Source organism: Equus asinus, chromosome 17 (genome assembly GCF_041296235.1).
Source record: "Equus asinus isolate D_3611 breed Donkey chromosome 17, EquAss-T2T_v2, whole genome shotgun sequence".
NCBI classification, from domain to species: domain Eukaryota; kingdom Metazoa; phylum Chordata; class Mammalia; order Perissodactyla; family Equidae; genus Equus; species Equus asinus.
The window spans coordinates 32,809,494-32,835,286 of NC_091806.1; the positions used below are offsets into that span (position 1 = coordinate 32,809,494).

At 38.8% G+C, this 25,793-nt stretch overlaps 1 protein-coding gene and 1 long non-coding RNA gene across 3 annotated transcripts in view; both read right to left on the bottom strand.

Moving 5' to 3' along the window:
* LOC139040471 (uncharacterized) overlaps positions 1–25,793 on the bottom strand; it is a 45,357-nt gene that overhangs the window by 14,252 nt on the left and 5,312 nt on the right. Inside the window, exons 2-3 of one of the 2 annotated variants that reach the window (XR_011494981.1) lie at positions 21,010–21,070; positions 6,404–6,795 (exon numbers count right to left, since the gene is read on the bottom strand). This is a non-coding gene — a long non-coding RNA (uncharacterized lncRNA). Of the gene's footprint in view, positions 1–6,403; positions 6,796–21,009; positions 21,071–25,793 lie in introns of those variants that run through there. The other variant, XR_011494980.1, reaches the window with a different exon arrangement.
* OR5B21 (olfactory receptor family 5 subfamily B member 21) lies at positions 15,873–16,826 on the bottom strand. Its single transcript, XM_014827195.2, is given in 1 exon segment — positions 15,873–16,826. A coding segment is annotated over 1 exon segment (951 nt). The 5' UTR covers positions 16,824–16,826.

Genomic DNA, 25,793 nt, shown 5'->3' on the forward strand with positions numbered 1-25,793 from the left:
AGGGAAATGCAAATCAAAACTACAATGAGATAGTGGCTTATACCTGTCATAATGGCTACCAAGACAAAAAATAACAAATGTTGGAGAGGATGTAGAGAAAAGGGAATCTTCATACACTGCTGGTGGGAATGCAAACTCGTGCAGCCACTATGGAAAACACTATGGAGATTTCTCAAAAAATTAAAAATAGAAATGTCATATGACCAGCTATCCCATTACTGGGTATTTATCCAAATAACTTGAAACCAATGATCCAAAGAGATTTATGCACCCCTATGTTCATTGCAGCATTATTCACAATAACCAAGATGTGGAAGCAGCCCAAGTGCCCTTCTACAGATGAGTGGATAAAGAAGATGTGGTATATATATATACAATTAAATACTACTCAGCCATGAAAAAAAAACAAAATTGTCCCATTTGCAACAACGTGGATGGACCTTGAGTGTATGATGTTAAATGAAATAAGCCAGACAAAGACAAATACTGTATATTTCACTCATATGTGAAAGATAAAAAATACATGGATAAAGAGAACAGATTAGTGGTTACCAGAGGGGAAGGGGTTAGGGGGTGGGCAAAAGGAATAAAGGGCCACATATGTATGGTGATGGATAAAAAATTAGGCCACTAGGGGTGAGCACGATGAAATGGATTCAGAAACAGTATGGAGACTTATCAAAAAATTAAAAATATAAGTGTCATACGACCCAGCTATCCCGCTACTGGGTATTTATCCAAAGAACTTGAAATCAACAATTCAAAGAGACTTATGCATCCCTATGTTCATTGCAGCATTATTCACAACAGCCAAGATGTGGAAGCAACCCAAGTACACATTGACTGATGATTGGATAGAGAAGATGTGGTATATGTATACAATGAAATGCTATTCAGCCATAGAAAAAGACAAAATGGTCTCATTTACAACAACATGGATGGACCTTGAGGGTATTATGTAGTGTTAAATAAGCCAGACAGAGAAAGACACAAACCACATGCTTTCACTCCTATGTGGAAGATTAACAAATACATGGACAAAGAGAACAGATTATTGGTTACCAGAGGGGAAGGGGGTTGGGGGGTGGGCAAAAGGGATAAAGGGGCACATGTGTATGGTGACTGATAAATAATACTGTACACTTGAAATTTTACAATGTTATAAAGTGTTACAACCTCAATAAAATAAAAAGTTAAAAAATAGAACTATGAAATAAATAGAATTAAAATAGAACTAAATAAAACTATGATCCAGTAATTCCACTCCTGGGTATATATTCAAAAGAAATGAAAACAGAATATGAAAGAGATATGTGCTCTCATGTTTATTGCACCATTATTGCAATAGCCAACCTAATTGTCTGTCAACTGATGAGTGAGTAAAGAAGATGTGGTATATATACACAATGGACTATTATTCAGCCATGATTAAGAAAGAAATCCTGCCATTTGCACAAGAAGGCTAGAAGTTGAGGGCATTACACTAAATGAGATAAGTCATACAGGGAAAGACAAATAGTTTATGATATCACTTATATGTGTAACTTTAAAAAGGTGAACTTGTAAAAACAGAGAGTGAAATGGTGGTTAGCAGGAGCTGGGGCAAGGGGAAATTGAGGAGATGTTGTTTAAGGGTACAAACTTGCCACAGTAGATGAATAAATCCTGGAGATCTAATGCACAGCATAGTGATTATAGTCAACAAGACTGTATTATTAAACTTCAAAGTTGCTAAGAGACTAGATCTTAATTGTTCTTACCACAAGAAAAGATAGTTATGTGACATGATAGAGGTGTTACCTAATGCTACTGTTGTTTTAGTAAATTTAAATCATACATGTAAATCAACACTGTATTATTTTCAAGGAAAGTCATATGTCTAAATATATTAGAGCTAGTGCCTTTACAGCAAAGAAAATAGGGGTGGGGTTGGTTGAAATTAAGGAGGAAAGTAGTTAAATAATAGAATAGAGGGATTTTCAAATACCAATTAAAATAGAGTGCCATGAACTAAGAGTATGATTAACTCAACTTTATGAACCTACATTCCCCATCCGCACAAAAGTAAAGTCCTATATTGGAGATTGCTTCAATCTCAGAGTTCCATAGGTTAGCTTCATCTCTGAGTTGTAATTACCCTGCCTAGCATATAAAAGAGAAGCAATCATTTGTGATCCTCACCATCAAAAATTGTCCAGTACACACTTTTCGTACAATCATGTTTAACACTCAATACATGAGCACCCACACAGTATAATTCTTTGAGTAAACGGTATTCCTCTCTCAAAAAAAAAAAAAAAAGATGGAATGAATTACAGAGTGCAGCTCAAATGGCAGATAAGGGAGAAGAAGCAACTTTTTTCCCAACAATGGAACTAAGTCAGCCCAAGATAAATCAGAAAGTTGATATGAAAGAAATACCTTAACACAGGATCCACTCAGACAGACAATCATCATACTCCAATGAAGTTTGTCCATGCTATCAGAAGGAGGAAAAGCCAACAGCAAATTCTAGGGGAGTTTCCTTCATTTCTTAGGCATTTTCTAAATTAGAGGTTTGTTTCTTCTAGAGAAATAAGTCCTCAGAAGCAGCCAAAAATACATATCTTGGAAGACATTAGTAGATTAGGGCAAATGGCAAAGTGAATGCTCCATAGCATTTCAATGGAGAACTGATATTGTTCAGACTGGCATGCGACTGACTGCACATATTCATTCCAATATTTACTGACCATCTTCTTCATTCAGGCTAGATGCAAGAGATGGAGAGATGAACTGGACTGTTCCCTGATGTCAAGGAACTTACACCTTCATCTGGCAATGATCATTTAGAAGAAATGAGGAATGCAATTTGCAAAGAACACAAGCTATGAAGTCAGACAGCAAGTCTGAATGCTGGATTTGCCTGTACCAGCTGTTTAGCAAGTCATTCATTGCCTTTAAATTTTATTTTACACATTTAAATAATAGGACGGATAGCATAAACTTTAGAAAGATTTTATGAAAATTAAATAAAATGAAAAATGTAAAGCACCAAGAGTGATGGCTCGTCACAGTCAATACTTGACAAATCTGAGACTGCTTTATTCTCCTGCTCTTACATGATCTTACTTTTGCTTTTTGGTTTTATTGAGGTATAACTGATACATAAACATTGCATGCATTTAATATGTGCATCTTGATGAGTTTGAACATATGCATACACCCATGATAATATCACCACTAAATTTACCATCACTTCCAAAAATTTGCTTGTGTTCTTTTGTGGGTTTTGTTTTCTTAGGAATACTTAGCATGAAATCTATCTTGAATAGATTTTAAAGTCAACAATACCATATTGCTAACTATAGGTACTGCATTGTACACATATCTCTAGAAGTTATCTTACATAAAAGAAACTTTATACCCATTGAGAAACAATTTGTCATTTCTCCCTCCCCTCAGCTCCTGGCAATCACCATTCTATTCTCTGCTTCTAAGCAATACTCTAGATATGGAAACAGTCCAAATGTCCATCAACAGATGAATGGATAAAGATAACATGGTGTATATATATACAATGGAATATTATTCAACCTTGAAAAAGAACTAAATCCTGCCATATGAGACTACAGGAAGGACATTATGCTAAGTGAAATAAGCCAGTCACAAGACAAATACTGCATGACTCCACTTATATAAGATAGCTAAAACAGTCAAACTCATAGAAACAGTGAGTAGAACAGTGGTTGCCTGGGGGAGGGGGAATTGGGGAGTTGCTGTTTAATGGGTATAAAGTTTCAGTTACACAAGATGAATGAATTCTAGAGGTCTGCTGTACAACACAGTGACCATAGTTAACAGTAAAGTATCGTGCACTTAAAAATTTTTATTAGGCTAGTTCTCATACTAATTGTTTTCAAAAAAATAGTCACAAAATATTTATATCTCAGCGGCTCCCTTCCTTCTTTCTGTCTCTCCGTCTCTGTCTCTCTCTCTCTCTCATCCTCCTTTCACTCTCTCTCTTTCTCTCTTTTTCTCTCACTCACTCTCTTTTTTGCTTCTGCCATGTAGACTGAACAGAAGAGAGATCAGAGGAAGCCTAAGCCCGTGAGGAATGACATCAGCATCAAGTCCTAGAAACACAAGAAAGCCTCTTAAATCGGAAGAGAGTATCCTAAGGTTATATAACTCTTGTTAAGAACAACTCTGAGTGTCCCCAAAGTGTAGAGATACCCTTAAGTCACATCTGACTCAAGGAGAGAACCCACACACTTGTGGATATGATTCCTATAGATAAACATGTGATTCACAAAGATATAAATAGGATTCACATAGGTAAGTGGCGATTCAGATAAAAATAACTTAGAAGGAGATAATTACATTACTTTGTTCTATTTAAATATTCCTTCTGAGGAAAAAATATGGCTGAAATATGACACTGCTTTCTAGTTCCTCCTCACTAATGAATTATGGTTATCTCTGAGGCGAGTGTGGTTGATAGGATTAATTTACTAGAGATCACTCTTGTCCTCAGTTACTTCTTCTATGAAATATAGATGATGATAGTACTCGCCTAATAAAAATATTAATAATTATAATAGCTAATGTCTACTGAGCTAGGCACTAGGCTGGAAGAATTCTGTCACGTAATTTCTGTAAGTCTTAAGAAAAAGATGCAACTATGATTGTCATTTTATAGATGGGAATTCTAAGACTAAGAGAGATTTTATTAATTTCCCCAGAGTTGCATCACCAGTAAATGGTGAAAAGAATGTTCAAAACTGGGATGTCTGATTTCAGAACCCACAGCCTAAACTACCATGATAAACTACCTCCTGATTAAATAAAGTAATGCATGTAATAGCTAGCACTCAATATATCAAAGTGATGACTATTATTTTGTCTACGTACTGCTTTTGTACATTCCACACTATCCTTTACTCTAGTCTACACTTGAATATTTCTGTCTTGTGTCAGAATTTACTTCAGTCTTTGCAGAGGTCTTTTCCATTTCTGCTGATATGAAGGCTCAAAATTCTCTTAAAGAGCAAAATTTTTCAATTTCTAAGGAGACATAGCATCTTTCCAGTGTGCTCTGCAAAGATCAAGCCTCTAGATTGGAGTTTTTGATCCTCTGTGTATTATGTGGTCCTCAAATTCCAAAAGAGGTTCATGAACCCCAAAAAGGTTAAGAACCACAGTTCAGACTATTATGACTGAAGCATTGCTGCTCTATTTACAAGGAGCCAGAATTTGGTGCCTTTCTCCCTAGTCTGAGCTTTCTACATTTAATGCCAGATAACCACCAAGATTTTCTTTCTGTCAAAGTTTTGTGGAATGCTGGTATCATTCCATAAGTCCTAAACATAAGTCCATGTTATCAAAAAATTTTAAAGGTTTGGAAAAAAATATTTAAAACACCCCCATCCTAGAGAGTCAAATGCTCATTAGCCTATTAAAGACACTGAGAAGTCCTACAGTAAAAAACAGCTGTTTCATTTACTTGTTCATGGAAATGCTTTTTCCTATATAAACCTATTACCTCCCCATAGCAGTAGTGTTTGGGAAAAATATTTTTTATTAGACAGAAGTGTCTAGTCCATGAAATTCCTACAAAGTGTCCTCCTGGGAGCAGTGCATTTCAGAGTTATACTCTCTGAACATTTTGTGCCGACTCTCAGGAGAGCCATATGCAATTTACCCATTTTCATGACTCTCTCGTTAGCTTGAGCATTCTGTAAGGACTCATTTTTGTCCTTTGGCTATCTAGATGTCTGAAATGTATGAGTTATCAATAAATACTTCATGAACAAGTGAATAACTCGAAACCTTTTCTTGGTTTCATCAATAGGGAATAGAGTAACCAACTGTTCCAATTTGCCCGGGACTGAGGGGTTTCCTGGGACTTGGGATTTCAGTGCTAAATTCAGAAAGCTCTAGGTAAACTGGGACAAATTGGTCATGATAGGTGGTGGTGATTTTTCGTTTTGTTGATTTTTGTTTTCAGTTATCCTATTTGTGTACTCTCTCTGTGGCAGAAACTGAGCTAAACGCTGGCCATGAATTATTTTGTTTAATCCTCACAACAATCCTAGGAAGTAGGCACTATTTGCTTCCATTTCACTGATCAGGAAACTAAGACACAGGTTTCATGCCTTGCCCAAGAAGACACAGCCTTAACCCCCATCTGGCTCTAGAACTTGCTCTCTTAACTGCTTCTCTCTTCTGCCTCCCAAAATGAATTCTGCAGGTACAGAAAAGAGAATAAGGTCATGAAATTCATCTTTGAAAATAAGCAGTCAGTAATTCATGGGGAAAATAACTTGGACAAGCATAATCCACGCCCTGCTGGGTGAGAGAGAGACAGGGAGAGAAAGAAACCTGGAAAGCCATAATCTTGACATTAATCCAAGAGGCGAATGAATTTGAATATAAGTTTTTAATATGTTATAAACAGGCCAAGCAAGCTGAAAGCTATTGTTAGTTCTGAGTTATGAAATACAATCACATGGGCAGGTGGCCTACATTTTCAGTTTTATATTTGGTGAGGAGTTCTGCGATCTAAGTGAGAATGTCATTCCACTGATCCCGTTTGGAAAAGGCAGCCAGAGTCCAGCTGATTCTGAGCACACTGAGCAGGAGAGCTAGTTCATGTTGTGGAGTGGGACATGAAACATCTGGGGTTCTGGGATCTAGCCTTAGCGCTGCCACTTCTGGCAATATGACTTAAGTAGAGCCACTTAAAGCTTTTGTGCCTTGGTTTCTTCATCTGAGAAACAGGAGATGGTGGGAGGTCAAGATACAGTAGAAGGCCTGTAGAGTCAAAAAACAGAGTGGATTAGAATCCCGATTTGACCACTTAGCACCTATGTATCTGAGCCTCAGTTTACCATCTGTAAAATGGGAAATTTTATACACCCCTCACAGATTTGTTGTGAATTTTTAGGAGATAATGTACATTAAAATATAGAAAACATATCTGGCATGATAAAGGTGCTCAGTGAAATCATAATTCCCTTTCTTTGGATGTGCAATCATTCATCCATTCAATAAGAACATTGAATACCTGCTATGTGCCAGGTACAAAGCTGGGCGCTATGGATATAAAGGTGAAGATGACAGACTGCCTGTTCTCAAACCACTATCACTTAGTGGAAAATGGTGACACTTTTCCAGCTAATTGACCTTCAGTAATACCTGAGCCTTTGTTTTATCAACTATAAAACTAGGACAATAAATTAAATATTAAGAGACTAATTGTGAGAAACCGAAGTGGCAGTGCCCAGCAGAGCTCCTAGCATATAGGAAACCCTCAGGAAATATTTGGGGAAGGTAGGAGGTAGCCTCTAAGACTCTGTACACCTCTAGGGAATATGAATGTTGTGTGCACTACCTCAGGGCTATTCTTTTCTGCCTACTTCAGAAAACAAGTCTGAAGATTTAAGATTTTATCTCTAAGATTGTTAGCAACACAAATCACAATACTAAAATAAGTAAAACATATTATTTGGCCAGCAGAATTTCTCATAGAATTGAGAGGGGGTGACGTGACTTAGATCATATTTGCTGGGATATAAGAGACTGATATTTGCATGCAGGTGGCTCACTGAGGAATAGTCTTGGGAACAGCTCCTGTGAGGGAGAGGTGGCAGCAGGATCAGACAGAGTGAGAAGTAGGGCTATGATGCAGTCACAACAACAGCCTCAGCCAATCCCTCAGAACTCTGGAGCTGGGATGGCCCTCAGAACCTGTCTCAAGGAGACAAGACAAGGAGGCCAGGCCTTCATATCCCTCACTGACAAGTCTTGGATGCAGGTTACCTGGGGGAGGGGTTGTAACCTTGAGTGAGGTGGCTCCTTTCAGCTGAAGATGATTTCTGGAGGGAGTTCAGCTATGATGTCCGGGAAGCTCATCATGGCATCTTCTATGGGAGACACTGTTATTGACATAAGAGATGCTTGGATTTGAAGAGGGGAAATGTGATGAGTGGCTAAGTAGGGACCTAAAGAGAAGAGGTTGCTGCAATTAACTTGGCTCTTGGATATGACTTTCTCTCCAGCTGTAACCAGGTCCACACGTCATTCAGGTATAAAGTGACCATTATCTGGAGAGAGAAGCAGTAATGTGTTTGTAAGGTCAAAGGGTGTCACTATCAGAAACACTCAGGGAGAAGCAAATTAAGTGGGTGCTCGCAAGCACGAAATGGGTTGTGGCTAGCAGCCAGGGCAACTGTGGTATATGCAGTGGTCTGCAGTGGTGAAAGACCTGTCTCAGGCACTTCCTGGATGTGAGAATTTCAGAGGCCACTTCCCCTCCCAAGGCCTCAGCTGCCTTGTCTGTAACACGCAGCATGCAACAGTGGAACAAAAATAGCCCTTAGGTCTCTTTCATCTCTATGTGCCAATAACTCCAGATCTTTATCAGCACTGTTAGCAAGGAAAAATGATTACAAAATGTATGGTTTGGTAATCTCTTCACTTTCTGAAGTAAGTTAAATTTTGTAACAATACTTTCTCTGCATTATTCATTTTCCTACTGATTTGCTAGTTGAAATGTTTATGGACTTCTCTTGTATTATTGAGGGGTTTTCTTCCCCCTGCTCTTTTAACATTTTACATTTCTACTCTATCTTTCAATTTCTTGAGGCTGAGGACTTGACTATTGTTCACTCTACAGTCCCTGCAGGGGTGGTTTTTTTTTTTTTTTGTGCTTGAGATATCAGTTATGTTTTATTACAGAGACCAACTCAGGCTAAAGAGAAAAAAGGAGGTAACTGAAAGGATATCCAAAAGTTCACAGAATCAAAGGGAAACTGGGCAAAAGGCAGGAACCAAGTGCATTTCAGAGGGCTAAGGAACAGAAGCTAGTGGCAAAGAAACCATCTCCTGTCTGGAATGGCCCAACCAGAATCCCATCACTAGGGCAAATGAGCTCCAAGCCTTCATGATGTCTTTGCATCATATGCTTCAGATTCAAATTTGGGAGCATGGGAACTTGTTATTGGCTGAGCTAAGGACTCATGACTGCCCCTCTATGTACCTGAATGCTTTTCTCCTTAGGGATTTCTCTATAGGGGCAGAGAATGAAGGATTCTCCTCACCGTGGCTTCCATAGACTTGGGCAGGCACAGGCAATTCTTCTCCCATCAACCCAATGATTATGAGATCAGTCTCCAAGGAATTTAGAATGACTTTAAGAAGTAAAATGGATTCTAGATACATCAAAATCTGACCAATGTCTGCTACAACAGGTGCTTAAATAACTTTTTAGGTGGATATGTGCTCACACATAAAATTCTGAATAATTTGCATGAAACAAACAAATGTTTTACTTTAACATGGATACATAAGCAGAACTGTTCTAAATGTTCTCCTACAATACTTGGGATTCTGCCTTTAGCTCTGGAGTTTGAATCTGTAGTTTAAATTTGAAAATCTCAAACTGAAAGAGAATACCCAACAAGTTGGACACCAAGTTATAGGATTCCAAACTTATTTTCCATTATTTCTCTTCATGAATATTACACTACAGGCAAACAGAAGACTGTTGGCCAAATAGATCTGTATAGCATTCTTCCCCTGTCACTGTATCTACCTATCTTGTCCAGGGCAAATGTTATTTTCTTCAATTCCTCCCCCTTTCAGGATCTATTCTTTCTCTATTCTATCATAGCATTTTATATATGTCTCCTGTTGATTTTTACCCTTTTCTACATACAATTAAAGTTACATATATGCATTATTCATTTTCCTACTGATTTACTAGTTGAAATTCTTATGGACTTCTCTTGTATTATTGAGGGGTTTTCTTTCCCCTGATCTTTTAACATCTTACGTTTCTACTCTATCTCAATTTCTTGAGGCTGAGGGCTTGTCTATTATTCACTCTACAGTCCTTGCAGGAGTGTCTCTTAAATATAGGAGCTCTGTTGGATATATCTTTTTTTTTAACATTTGTAGTGTGAAATACATCTTATACAGAAGAGTGCATAATAGAAATTTATATAAACTCTGAATACAGGAGCTATATTTGATTTACCTTTTTAAACATTTTAATGTGATATATATATTCACTCTGATATATATAGATATATATGTATATGTATGTGTGTGTGTGTATATATATAAATACACACACACATACTAAAAAAGTACATAAGACATCTAGGTTGAGTTTAATAATAGTTACAAAGCAAACACCAATGTGTCCATCATCCAAGTATCCAAGACAGGAATAGAGCAGAGGCCTCCATATATTCACTCCCACACATTCTCTTTGTAACTGTTAGTGGTTTTGCTTTATTTTTATACAACAATAGAAAAATAGCTGAAACACTTAGGAAAAAACACAAAAGTGTGTTTAGTTTCATCACTAATCAGGGAAATGCAAGTTAAGACACCAATAAAAAACATGAGCCTCTCTCCAAATCAGCATAATTTAAAAGCCCAGTAATAGCAAGCGTTGGCAGTGGGAACTCTCACACACTGTTGATGGATGGAAGTACAACCACTTTGGAAAAGAGTGTCACATTATTTAGTAAAGTCGAAAATGTATATAACCTACAATTCAACCCTTCCACCTTCAGATATATATACCCAAGAGAGCTGAATGCATATGTGCACTGAGGTACATGACCAAAATATTCACCTCAGCATTGTTCATCATTACCCTCAGACTAGAAATAAGCCAAATTAACATCAACAATAGTCTGGTTAAATTTTGTGTTTTTCTATTGAGTCATCTGTCTTTCTCTCATTTATTTGTAGCAAGTTTTTAAAAATATATATATATATATGAAAAAACATATATATATATATATATGTCATACATGCGTATACACTAACTTTTTGCTGGTTAAATATGCTACAAATATCTTATCCCACTACACAGACCAACAACTGAGAAATTCTATGTTATAAACAGGAGGTAGGATTCTTGCCTTGGATCTGGATAGTTGAGTGGTGGGATCCTACAGAAGTCTCTCTATAAGCATGACATCTCTATAGGACCACAATTGCTCTCATAGGTACAGGCTCTTCATCCATTGATGAGAACGAGTCCTAATTACCATAAAAGTAATGAACTGAGGAGTTGGTGGTTCACTGATTTCTAATCTGAGTGGTTTACCTTTCTTACAAGCTCTTGCCAACAGAAGCTCCTGCCATGTGCAATCCCATCTCCATACCTCAGTTCAAGTGTGTCTCTGTTAGTCAGGAACTCCTCATCTAGCTCTGCTTGTAATATAATTACCAGCACCAATACGAATGTTAGAAAGAAGGTAGCAATTTTAAAAATGCTTTGCTGCCCATTGTCTCATTTGACCCTTACAACACCCTTGAGGAAGGTGTAACTACTGCTGTTATTCCACTTTGATGATGAGGAAATTGGCTCATACAGAAATGGCTTTTCCATTCTCACAGCCGGCAAGTGCTAGAGTTTTGACCAGAAGCTAAGTCTTCTATCTTGGAATAACAGACTCCTTCTACATTATTCCTTCACAGCCTGGCTCAAGTTCTACCTCCTCCAGGGAGCTTTTCCTGTCCATGGGATTCTTTCTCATCTCTGGAGAGGTCCAATCATTATTTTCTATACCATTTACTTGTCAATTACCATAAATGCCTTGAATAGTCATTTATCTAGAATTGTGTGCCTTGTTCCACTGCACCGTTTGCAAGCTGCTCCTGAAGGAAGAGCAATGTTGTAAATTTCCTGGTTCCATCGGAGACCTCACACCATGCCTTTCTTGCAGCTTGTGTTTGGCAAACATTGGCTATTCCTCTGTGGGCCACGGCATTCAAAGAACCAACTCCAACCATTGAGACTGAGAAGAAATGTGCCCTGATCCATTCATGTTCCATAGAGTATAGGAAAACTTCCTGCCAATAAAGTTATTGAACACCGAGTCATCAAACTCAAAGTGAATTACATCAGTCACCATATATATAGGAGGATTTGCTTGGTTGAAGTAGGAATTGCATCTTATCATCTTACATTTGTTTGTATTCTCCAGAGGGCCTTTCCACAGGGACTTATGGCAGGGACTTATGAAAAACTCTCTGTAAATGATTTATACATCAAGTAAGTCTGTATTGAAATTTACTAAAATATAAGGGTACTTTTCTTTTCTCAGAGAATTGAGCAGGGAAGGCAAGACTTAAGTTCAAATCTTGGCTCCTCTTGTTAACCATAGGAAGGTAAGTTAACATCTCAAAGCTTTGGTTCCCTCAACTGCAAAATTGAAGCACAAAAATCTATCTCATGGTGATTGGCTGGCCCAGTGGCACAGTGGTTAAGTGCACACGTTCCAGTTGGGTGGCCCACGGTTCGCTGGTTCAGATCCCAGGTGGGGACACAGCACGCTCAGTAAGCCATGCTGTGGCAGGCGTCCCACATATAAAGTGGAGGAAGATGGGCATGGATGTTAGCCCAGGGCTAGTCTTCCTCAGCAAAAAGAGGAGGATTGGCAGCTTAGCTCAGGGTTAATCTTCCTTAAAAAAAAAAAAGTCTACCTCATGGTGAACAAATGAAAGCAAAAATGTCTTTTGATACATCAAGAACTGTGCAGAACGTAAAAGATGAATAAGAGTCAGGTAAGATTTGGTTCTCTGTGAGTTTAAGCATGTTAAACTGTGGGAATCAGGGTTTTCAATTGTAAAATGAGAGGCTCGGTTTAGACTATTTTTAAAGAGTCTTGGAGGGCTAAAGAGTCAATGATTCTGTAATTTTAGCTTCAATTGTTAAGGACTGCTGATATTTTAATTTACCTTTCCCTATACATAAAGCTAAACAAGTCATCTAGTTCACAAAGGGAGCCTGCTATTCATAACAATTCAATCTTGAATCTTTTTTCAAAAGGATAATCTAGGGGGGCCGGCCCTGTGGCTGAGTGGTTAAGTTCGCACACTCTGCTTCAGCGGCCCAGGGTTTCACCGGTTTGGATTGGCTCCTGGGCATAGACATAGCACCACTCATCAGGCCATGCTGAGGTGGTGTCCCAAATGCCACAACTAGAAGGACTCACAACTAAAAATATACAACTATATACTGGAGGTGGGGGGGTGTTGGGGAGAAAAAGCAGGAAGAAAAAGAAGATTGGCAACAGTTCTTAGCTCAGGTGCCAATCTTTAAAAAAAAAAAAAAAAAGGATAATCTATCCTGATATAAATAATTGTCCTGATTTTTGTTTTCACATTCTATTTTTGGACATTTCAGAAAGGAAATCTTCCTGTGTGCCTTTATTGCACTATCTTGAGCTATCAGCCTTACTCACAGCGTCTCTCATTCACCAGACCATTTCTGCAGGGAGAGGGTGGGCGTTTTTAATAACCAAATCAGCATTTAGTCTCCATTTGACAGATTTCCCAAGTAGAAATGAAAAGCTCCCCACAGTAATGTGTATTCTGTAAATTGATGTCTTACTGGCGACGAGATGTCTCCTTCTGAGTAGCTTCTGTAAATGAATTCTTGTGTAATGTCAGCTTGAACTGTGTCTGCTGGAGAACTGGGAGATTTGAGGACAGGAAGCTAAACAATGAGTGGAAATCAAGGCTTGGACTTGGTTGGGGTGGGGAGAGTGAGGGAGCTCAGGAGCCCGAAGTGGGAAGTACAAGGACAGATAAGTGAGAGCTGTTACAGGAATCTCAGTTGTATCAAACATGCATTCATTATGAAGGGCATGTTCACATACTTTATTTCATGTTATCTTCACAGTTTATCGTATATGTTGGGTTCAAAGACATTAAACTAGTTTCTTGAGGTCACACAACTTGTAAGAAAAGTGAGGATTTTCATCCAGCTCTTGATACTAGATCTAGTATTCTTTTACACCCATCTGCAGTCAACTCCAACACTAGTTTGAGATGACTTCAACAGAAAATATGTAGACTTTAGGCCTTTAATTCTTAGAATATCCACATACTTTTCTGCCTAAACTGGGGTGTAGAGGCATAAAGAAATGCACCCAGAAACACACCTTACAGTGTACTGTATTAGTTATGATTACAAACCACAGACTTTAATTTTCACAGGGAACTAATAGCTTAGTGGTGAGGAATGTTCTTGTTTGGGCTGAGGATAGGAAAATGTCGAAAAGAAAAAGAAGAAAAAGAGAAGGGGGAGAAGGAAAAATGAGGAAGTAGAAAAGGAGGAACAGGAGAAGAGGAAAAGAAGTCAATTATATCAATCAAGTAGGAAAAGAATCTAAGACTGGAATGTACTCAGAGGTTGATAGAAGCTTCCCAGACTCATTTCCAAATCTGGGCACCCTTGAACTCTGTAACTTCTCTAAGTCCCTGAGACGGACTCCTATGTGAAGTGGATCCTGGTCTTTAAAGGCCATTCTTCTAGGTATGTGACTAGTTAGGCCTCACTACTAAATAGGGAAGGAGAGGATATATGAGGCAAGTCTAGGTTGTCAAGGTCTTGGATCCAGGAGATGCTCCTGATCTCTTTAAGTGATGATGGCCTTGTACCAGAAAAAGTTTTTCCTATAGGTGGGCCTCATGTTCCCAAACCCCTTTTCTGCTCCTCTCTCCATAAGACCAATGATCAACCCTCTTCAGACAGAGGCTGTCTTATGCATAACAAAGTTTGATAATCTCAAAACTAATTTGACCTTCTAAGCCCCCTGATTTAGCCCATCAAGATTTCCAGTTTTCACATTTAAAATAAAAATTCCTTTTTTTTTTGAGATCTTGAAATCATGAAATATCTGGTAACTTAGACTAACTGTAGCTATAAACATCATTAAGAGTTTATATGTGAAAAGTAAAATTAATCACCACTCCCTTCCCACGCACACACATTTGCTCACACAATCTAGCACATGAGACCAGACCTGAAGATGGACTTGAGCTGTGCATCATCATGACATTCACATCTTACGAAGTAAAATTCCACAGGCTTTTTTATTCTTGAGTATCTAATTACAGAGACTCATAATGCAACAGGGATCCAGAAGTGAACTGAATTATTGAAAAAACAGAAGCAAAAAGGGCACGGAATGCTATTATGTTTATTCATAATAGATCTACCAAACTTAAGGGTGTTGAGAAATGCAACCATTTAACTCAGAAGGCAAACATCCTCTTTTACAGTTCTTGGGGGGAAAAATACTTTTTTTCTCCAAACCTTCTGCAAGTTTTGGTAATTATGCTAGACAAAGGCCAAAAGTATAGAACAGAGTGAGAGCTCTCTAAAGAAAGATATGTTTATTCAGGTTAAAGTTTAAGCAATTTATCTACTGAAACTGTTACGTACACAACATGCTAATAGTTTCCTACCAAAGTTGCTCCAACAATTTAACAGAAGGAGATGAAGAATACAGAGGTGCATGACCGATGAGTGGCTGTGCAACTGTGGGTGGGCACAGACAGATGGGAGATTGTAGGAATTTAATACAGGGTCACCCTGACTCTTGGTCCACTGCCCTGTCCTTTAAATTACAACCTTCTCTGAGACATTTTCAAAAATATTGAAACACCCTTCATCAGCATTAGAAACTTTAACTTTCAAACCCATGGACCAAAAAACTGAAAAGCATAACGCTATGCATTCCAGTTGATAAATATTATTCAATGAAGATGTGATTCTTACCCCAAATTTTAATAGTGAATGGAAATTTCTTCCAAATAAAAATAGGAAAGGGGAAATTCAGGGCATTCAGTTCATACTTTGATCTTCTGCTTTAAACTATGTCAAGAAACTAAATGCAAGAGGAGTTTAAACATCTCATGGTATTGCTCAATAAATATAAGATTATCTTCTGCTTTTATGATTTCTCCTAATAGCAGAAGCAACCACTATTCTTGGAGAAGAAAGAAATGAAATCTGCCAAACTTCAAAAAGTCAGGATGGCATCTAGATCTGAGGGATTACCTTAGTTACCTGCCTACTTCCTGTTCACACTTAAAGATTGGGGGTAAAATTTATTGAGCATTTTCCAGGCAGCATTTTTAACTTCTTTGTTCCTAAGGCTGTAGATCAAAGGATTCAGCATAGGAGTCACAACAGAGTAAAATACAGATGCTACTTTGTCTGTGTCCATGGACTGGCTGGAGCTGGGATGTAAGTACATGAAGATCATTGGGCCATAGAAGATGAACACTGCAGTGAGATGGGATGCACAAGTGGAGAAGGCTTTCTTCCTTCCTTTGGCAGATCTCATCCTTTGAATTGCCATGTATATGAAGAGGTAGGAAATAAGGATGACAACGAGGGTGAAAAAGACATTGAAGCCCACAACAAATAAGACAACCAACTCGCTGATGCGTATGTCAGAGCATGAGAGAGCCAAGAGTGGAGGCATGTCACAGAAAAAATGATTAATCTCATTAGAATCACAGAAGGAGAGTCTAAAGGTGTCTGCAGTGTGGATGGAAGCATTGAGGAAACCACAGACATAGGAGCCGATCGTCAGGAGGGCACACACACCTGCTGTCATGGTGGTGGTGTAATGAAGAGGCCTACATACTGCTGCATGACTGTCATAGGCCATGGAGGCCAGGAGGTAGCACTCAACAGTGCCAAAACCCGCAAAGAAGAAGAACTGAGCAGCACATCCACTGTAGGAGATGACTCTGTTCTCTGGCTGCAATGCAGCCACCATCTTAGGAACTATGGCTGATGAGTAACACAGATCTACAAAGGAAAGGTTACTGAGGAAGAAATACATTGGAGTGTGGAGGCGAAAGTCTGAGTAGATGATCACCATCATCCCAGCATTCCCAACAAGAGTGATGAGTTAGACAAACAAAAATACCAGGAAGAGAGGAACCTGAAGATTGGGGTCATCTGTTAATCCCAAGAGGATGAACTCTACCATCTCTGTGCTATTCTCCATTAAGGTCAAGTTGAATTTAGCCTGATGATTAAAGAAGAGGAGTCAAGGAAACTCAGATGAAAGTATAAGAGGAATAATGGAATGATATAAAAATAGAAAACTAATATATATGAAGAATGCACTATGTGTAAGGCACATCCTGGACCCCTCCATTATATTACAGCATTTAATCCTGTGAGATAGGTGGTATTATGCTCATTTTACAGATGAGAAACTTAAGGCTCAGGGAGCTTAATATTAACCAAAATAACCTAATTAGTAGGGGTCAGAATCAAAGTTCACACCTTTATATGTCTGAATCCAAAATCTATATGCTCAGAGCCTGAATTATTCTGTTTACATCATATAAAAATTATGATGAGTCTGGTAGGATAGTTTTTAAGGTTTATTTATTCAATTTTAAAAAACCAAAAAGACAACAGTATGAAGTAAAAAGTAGAAATCCCTCATTTCTTGTCTTCTTATTTCACTCCCAATGATATAGCCTCTATGGATATTACCTGACATATTCTATGCACATATAATTATACGGTATTAATCATAGAAATCATAATATCTTACAATATGCCAGGCACTTCTCCAAGGGCTTTACTTATAGATAACCCACTTAATCCTCACACCAGCTCTTTGGGATTGATTTTATTGTTTTCCTCATTTTACACAAGGATAAACTGTATACATGATAATACTCCATTCTTTCGATTCCAATTTTTCATCTTTATAAACAATGCTCTATGATATAAAATAAGCAAACACAACATTTTGCTTTCTTATGTGGATTATTTCCAGTTGGCAGTATATTTTATACTTGGATTCCTTTTCCTGGCTACTATCTGCTCCTAAAATCTAGTATCTTTTAGATGGGGACTGAAGAACTATTATTATAAATAATAATAATATAGTAACTATTGCCCAAAGTCACATAACTGGGAAGTGTTGGAAGTGGAATTAAAGCTCTGGTCTGTCTGATATTAAATCTAGAGCTCTTAACTACAACTTTTAATGTCTTTATGAGTTTGTCCTTCAACAGTGATTCAATAGAAATTTATATTTATACATTTACATGGAGATATATATATCTCCACTTCGTCTCGGAAGTCTTCTTTATTGATCCTGGTTACAATTAAGTCCTCTCTTCTCTGAAAAGCACTTGAGTCTCAGTTGATTCATACAATTATTTGGGCAAACACCAAGCTCCTTAACTAGCTCTAGCCCCTTGGGTCACTGTCTTCATCCCCTCTCGCCCACCCAGCATCCCATGGCCTCTTGTACATGTAAATAAATATTGGGTGAATTGAAAAGAACATCAATAGCAAAGTGTTTAAATATTTTTTCAAGCTACCTAACCCCACAACAAACAGCTTATTGTTCTCTTGTTTCGCTGGGTTGGTGTTTCCTGCAGATATATTAGCTTAGACTTGTAGTATGAAAACCATTCAGAAGGAACAGTGAGATTGGGGACAAGCAGGCATGGAGAAAGGCTTGTGTCCTAATTCTAGTGCCCTGTCTCGCTCCTATTGTTTTTCCTCCGCCTGAGGTCTTTACAGTCTTTTCGTGTCCCTGGAAGCAGAGTGAGTGGGAACAGGCTCAACCAAGGGAAGAGAGAAAAAGTGTGGAGAAAGGAGAGACAGGAAGAAACAAGGGCCTAGAAGGAGAAAATTGCCACAGCTCTGCTTGAACTTGGCTTACCTTGGAAAGCAACTGCAGTGATCACAGTGGTAAGAAGCCATTTTTATACCACAAGAAGAAGGGGACAAGCCAGCCCATCCTGTTTGGATGACCATTACACACACGAGTTGTGGGTGGCCTCACAAGAATTGGCTCAAACAGCTTGTGAAACACTATTGGACAAGAACCATGATGATACTCCACTCCCTCGTTTCCAATTTTTCACCTTCACAAACAATGCTCTAGTGAATAATACCCTTATTGATGTCTTCTCATGTCTCTTTTTGTCCTGAGGATAAATTCTTAGAATTTCCCATTTTGGGTCACTTTTTTGCTTATTGACAGTTTTCCAACCAGTAATGTACCAACTGACTTCCCAACCAACAGTCCTTCCCATTACATTTATCCTGTTCTTTTGATTTCTTTCTTTTGACTTTTTGCAAGTGTGTGCACTCTCTAAATTAGTAGACACAATATTCTGTGATCTATAATAGGCAGTTTCCTGATCTTACATATTAGGAAACTGAGGTATGTGGTGGCCCTCAAGGTCACACAAATACTTAATCGCACAATCTGTATAATCCTCCAGAGCAGGATTTCTCAGCCTTGGCATTACTGACACTATGGGTTGGACAATTCTTTGGTGTGGGCGTGAGGAGGCTGTCCTGTGCATTGCAGGATGTTTAGCAGTATCCTTGGCCTCTACCCACTAGATGCCAGTAACACACCCCCTTCCCCAGTTGTGACAGCAACAATGCCTCCAGACATTGCCAAATGTCTCAAACCTCCCTGGGGGACCAACATTGGCCCCAGTTGAGAACCACTGTTCTAAAGTTTATAAAACTCTAGTACATTCACATCTTCATTTAATCACAATTCCATGAATTACATATATTATAAATATTACAACATACATATATATGTTAATACCTATATTTGTGTATAGATATATATGTGAAGAAACTGAGACTTGGTGAGATAAATGGCTAACTCAGGGTCTAGAGCTGTAGCCAAATATTACTGCTCACTGGTAGGGGGAGTCCAGGAAGAGAAAACTGCTTGCCAAGCACTGTGGTCCTTTGACTAACGAGATGTACACCCTCCCATCTCATAAACCAGCCTCTTCCCAACACAAGGTCGGATAAACAACCAAGAAAAACTCCAAGAATCAAAGACAGCTGACTTAGTGTGGATTCTGAATTATTTTCTAAAACACCTTCTCAAACGCTGAGTCGATCAATTTCCTTGGTTAATACTGACTGCCTGACTATAGTCTCCTAAGCTGTAGGTCTGATTTCTAGCAGCTATCACATGCTCCCAATATGGAAATATCCCAGACTGCCGTCTTCATACATTAGCAATTATCAGTCAAGGTACTTTCCATGCTCTCCTGATGGACAACCCTTTCCAGTATGCATTGCAGTCACTGTTAATAAACGTGTCTGGATCCAGAGCAGCAAAGAGAAATTTGGAGTCAGTGCAGAGACAGGAAAGGCTTCTTTTGCCAGGCAGCATCCCTGAAGGGTTGCAAGGCCTGAATCCAAATCCTGCTGCTGCTGCTGATGCTGCTATGTTGCCTCCCACCCAAGTCCTGCAATGGCCAAGCTTTTCTGCATGGGCCTAAAATAAATATCAGAAAGAGTCTTGGAAAAATGAATACACTTTTTAAACATTTAAAGACAGTATGTGAAAGACTGTTTTATTTAATATTTCACAAATGAGAAAGTGTGCTGAAAGCTGGAAAACATTAATTTTATGGATTATTATAGTTCTAAAGAGAGAAAGAGAAGTCTAAACCACCAAGATAGATGAAATAGACATTTCATCAAAATTGTTTCTAAAGGGGTTTGAACAATCACCCCCATCCATCACATCCCATTTGGGAAGTTCCAAAGAAGACTTTCAACAGACGATTATTGGATTAAATTCCATGAAGAAAGAGACAAGATCTGTCACTGTTTTGTGCATCATTACTCACTACCCAAACTAGTGCCCGGCACATAAGAGACTGTTAAATATTTGTTAAATATTTGAATGAATGGGCTAGAAGCTCAATAGTTGAGTTAGAATAATAGCTTTAATGCTTACTAGCTGCGTCATTGTAAGCAAGTCAATTTCCCTCCATCAATAGAAAATTAATTAAGACAAAATATAGGAAAATCCAGTCACTGTGTAGTCTATAGTCGGTGCTCAATACGAACTAGCGTATTTGTCTTGCTATTAAACAGTCAATCATATGAACTTGGTTCCTGGATTTTATTAACACCAGTTGGCAGGAACATTCTATTCAGCAATGACTATGTCAGTGGCTGTCAAAGAAACAGTGACCCAAAATTACCTATGGCAGGCTCTGTCCGTCTCAATTTTTTATGAGACGTGACAGAAGAGAGTGGGAAAAAATGGAATTGAGTCATTTTTTATCCCTATTTCTGAGCCCCTTTCTCCTAGATAAACCCATTATTTCTTCCCACAAAGTGAAGAATACTTCTTTAAAAAAGGTCAGGGAAAACATACTTACTTCCTTGGGAATTATGAGATCTCCATTCAGAACTGCCTTCAACTACCGGACTTTTTGAAGTCTGAAAAAGAAAAGAAAAGCTGTTCAGTCTCTGAGGACCTCAGATTTCAAATACTGAAAGATTTCCTGAGGCTGTGTGGTAAAAGTGTAAAGGCAGTTCAGCTGCCATTGCAGTGTGTTTCAGAGCCTGAGTGAGTTATATCAAACCGTATGATGGGCTGGGATCAGCTAGGCCAGTTGCCTTGCCTGGCACGTATGTAGATTCGGGACCCTCTGGAGAGAAGTTCCCTAAGGCCCCTACCCCAGTCCAGAGCTCAGAGACATGCAAACAACCACTCAAAACATCACTTTCCTGAGGGAATGAAACATTATTGCGATACGGAAGAGCCTTAAAGGCCAGGGGGAGCCCCGATTCTTCAAGCGCACGCTAAGATTATGGATGATCAAGTTCCATCAAAAATGCCTTCAAAGTTGCTGGAGGGTCCAACCATCCCCACTCCGCCCACGGAAGACTTCCTGTGAGTTCTGGGATTTGGCTCTTTAATACTAAATTGGGAGAAATTTTAAAATACCAAATATAGAAAATAAAGTTAATCAGAATCTCCATTTTGTCTAAAACCAACTCTGACCAAAGAACCCCAAGTTCTAAGGAGCTTTATGGATCAAAACACTTTCAGGAAATTTTTTTCCAATCAACTTGGTTTTAAATTAGCTTTAACATGGTGCTCACAGGAAGCAAAGGATTCTATTTCAATCCCTACTGAATGACCATGTATTGGATGCTTCCTATATTTCAGGCCTTTGTTAAGTACTATGTGTGTGTTATTTCACTTAATGTTCACAGAACTCTATGAGAAACGTAGTATCTTAATGTTCACAGAACTCTACAAAAAATGTAATAAGTGAAGCTTATTTACCTTCTCTTTTTCTTCCATGAAAATATTTTCATGGAAAAATTTCCTGTTGGAATAAATTAAAATATATTTGACAAAAGAAGAAATGAGAAGTGGCCGAGTAGGTGGCAAGCTAAGTGATATGAGGCTAAGGATGTTTCTCATTGCTCTTGGAATTTCGTAGCATCTAATCTCCTGATCCCATGCATCCAACTTCAAAGATTATATTTCCTCCTCATTACTTTGTTTAACCAATGCGAGAAAAAGTGGGATGGTCCTGGGTTTGGTGAGTGAGAGGCCTGGAATGTGATCCTTACTGAATAGATGACTTAGGTCAGTTATTAATCTCTTTGAGCCTCATCAGTTCTTCTGGCACTGAAAATGTCTTCTTTATTTTCTCTCCGGAAGGCTCTTAATTCCTGGGGGAACACTTCCACTTTGACTTCTCTGGCTCCTTCACTATTGGTCTCCTCATAAGACCAAATGGTAACTTCACCTTCAAGTAGTTATATCTTGGGTTTTTAGAAAAATTAAGAGTAAGAAAGGGGCCAATTGTGACTTTGGGGTTAGTTCAAGTCCGGATAGCAGTTTCTGTCCGTCCATCTTTGAGTTAATGCTGCCACCTTGCGGCCATTTCAAACCTTTCCTGTGATGAGCCCTTCCTAGTGGTGCTGGCTGGGAAAAATGAGAGTTTGTCTTCCACTGTAGCACTGACCAGTAAGCTCATGGAGGAGAAATGGCTTGGACTTACAAGACGAATCAAGAAGCTACTAGTCTGTCGAAAAAGTTAATTTCATGTCCACATTATATGTCAGCATTTTTTAAGACCTAAGAAATCACCAGGCGTTAAGGCACACAAGATGCTGTAGCCCAGAGGTGACAAGTACAGTCCCCTCAGCCAGATGCATGGGTTCAAATCCCACCTCTCCCGACTAGTGCCTGGAAGGCTCATACAAGTCACTTAGCTTCTCCATTCCTCTCTTTCTCGTTATAGCGTTGTTGTGAGAATTAAGTTAATAGATGTCAAGTACTTAGCATACTAAGCACCGTATAAATATGTGTTATTTGGTAGATATCTAATTTTAGAAGGAATAAACAGATTCGTAGAGGTGAAGTGATCTGCCTAAAGCCACTAAGCTGATTAGCAGCATAATTGAAACTCGTGGCTCTAAGACTCCTGACTTGTTTCTATCCATCAATTTCCCCGGAATTTCCTGAACTTCTGTTGGTGCCTCAGCTCCTGCACTCAGCTATCTGTATTCTCTGTGGATGACATCTTCATCTCCTTCCTTGGGGTTAGGGCCATCCAATGTTAACTTCACCTCAGCGTCTTCACTTAAGCCACTTCTGCCTTCTTATCTCAAAACCTCCCTCTTTTTTTCCCAGGTTGCACCTCTGTTCTATGCTGTTGACTCTATCTCTACTTACAAGTATGAGATCTTACTATAGCAATTACTCCCCGTCCCTTATAACCTCCCTTACTCACTCCTACCCCATTTATCCACAAACATGCTTAAGTTAGCCCTCCCTTCCCCTAAAACCCTCCAAAGGCTTTCTCCCACTCCAGTATACCCTTGTGCTATACCAGTATCCTTCTTTCTAACATCAAAATTATCAAGAGTGGTCCCCATCATTTCTCATTCTATCCTAAGTCCACTGCACTCTAGCCTCAACTATTTCTACCCCGATTCTATTGAAACAATATTCTTAAAGGTCACTCCAGAGCCAGCTTCAAAGATATGCTCCTGTGTGGTCACACAGGGCTCCATACTCAGAAGCACTCCATACTCTGGGTTTAGTGCTCTGCAGTTGCCATCTTCAAATTATTAATAATTTTATCTTTGAAGCTGTGTTTGTAAGTAAAATCTTGGTAATGGACCATGCACAGGAAGCTTGGAACTTCAGCTCATGAATGCTCACACCTCCCACTGCCTCTCATTCTCTTTCAATCCACCATGTTCAAAACCACAATGAATCACTTATTGCCTACAGGATAATGTGTGCAGCCTTGCCAGCCTGACATTCAAGGCAAACTAGCCCCAATCAACTTTTCCAGTTTTATTTGCTCTTTATACCTTTCTATCCACACGTGCCCAAAAGCACCCACCACAGTGTTTGGCACATGGTAGATCCTAAATAAACAAGATCCTTTCTCCTCCTGCCACACCATACACATTTTCCCCTTTGCCTTACTTCATGCTTTTCCCTGGGGTTGGAATGCTCAAATTTTATATCTTCCTTTTATCTCTTTCACTTGAAGATTAAATTAAAGTCATCTCCACTGAGAAGTTTTTCTCTGAGGTTATGAAAAATAAATGTGTGTCCTATTTATAATATTTTTTCAAATTGCCTTATAGTATTTGGTTCTATAAATTATCTGTCTCCTTTTGTTTCCTTTCCCAGAACCTAATATTTTCACTCCTCACATGTCTCTATGTCTTTCGCTACCCTGAGCTCTGCTGCCAGGGAGGGAATCATCCTCTATGGACAAGCTCCTAAGGGGTGACTCTTCCTAGACCGTCAGCTCCTTGAGGACAGAGACTATGTCTTACTTGTCTTAGACTTTCTCCTGGAACCCGGAACAGTGCCTGCAGACAGTATGAGCCTACCAAATTATGCAAATACCATCTTATACTCTATTTAGTAAATTGGGGTAGGCACAGAGATATTAATGGAGGAGCTCACTTAAGGAAAATTTATTTGCCCTTAACTCACCAAACTAGCATTTAGATCACCAGATGTGGTAGTTTAAAAAAAGCACTGTATGCTTCTCATTAGAAACAAAAATGGGAGATTATCTATTTGTAGGTTTGTAAACCCTGAGGGTTTACTTGCTAATGAAAAATAAAAAGGAACATTTTAAATTGGCGCCTTGAAATATATCTCCCTCCCACCTTTGAGAAAGAAACCAGCACCCATCAGCTGCATCACAGCACATTTGCATATATAATCATAAAAGATGGACCATCCTGATTCCTAAGGATAACACTCTCATCTGGGCTCTTGCTTCCATCTCATCTGTCTCCTTTAGAACCCAGTTTGATCATGTTCTCATCTTAAATCTTCTTCTTCATCTTAATCTTCATCTTAAGTCCCAGCGTGAATTGGTCAAGATTATGGTAGGCAACATGAATATCGCCTACAAAAGATATGGTCACCATGGTCGCCATGCAGTAGCATATAATTCCACAGCAAATAATGTCTCAGATTGCTAATGTGAAAAAGGGTATGATTATTTTGGAGAAGAGCAAATTTTCGTTTCTCAGAGCATAAAATGAGAAAATAAAACTTGAACTACATCAGTTAAAATAACAAGTGATGGATGAACTGATCAAAGTCCAAAAAGATATCAAATTAGACGTCAATCTAGAAAAGGGCAGAGTAAAAGAACTATATTCCTTGACCAAAAAGAAGCTGCTAGAAATGCAGACACAAATGGTGGCAGTGCATTACCCAACAAGATCAGGCTCTCACCCAGACAGACAGGAAGACAGACGCTGAGGTTGCTGGCCTCAAAACCATACTTGTGTCACAGAAGCTTAATAATATTAAATATTTAGCAGGGTCTATATTTACATGCCTAACATCGGCTGTGGATATAAAAAAGTGTCTATTTTTAAAAAACAACCAAAATTTGCCTGTTGGTGAGTTTGGGATTAGCTAACAGAGCGACACGACCTAGCTGGTGATCAGAAAGCATGTGGACTTGTACCTTTGCCACTGCATTCTTTTAAGTAATGTTATAGACTGAATTGTGTCCCCACAAAATTCATATGCTGAACTTCTAATCCCCAATGTGTCTGTGTTTAGAGATAGGGCCTTTAAAGAGGTAATTAAGATTAAATGAGGTCATAAGGGAGGGGCCCTAATCCAACAGGATGAGTGTCCTTT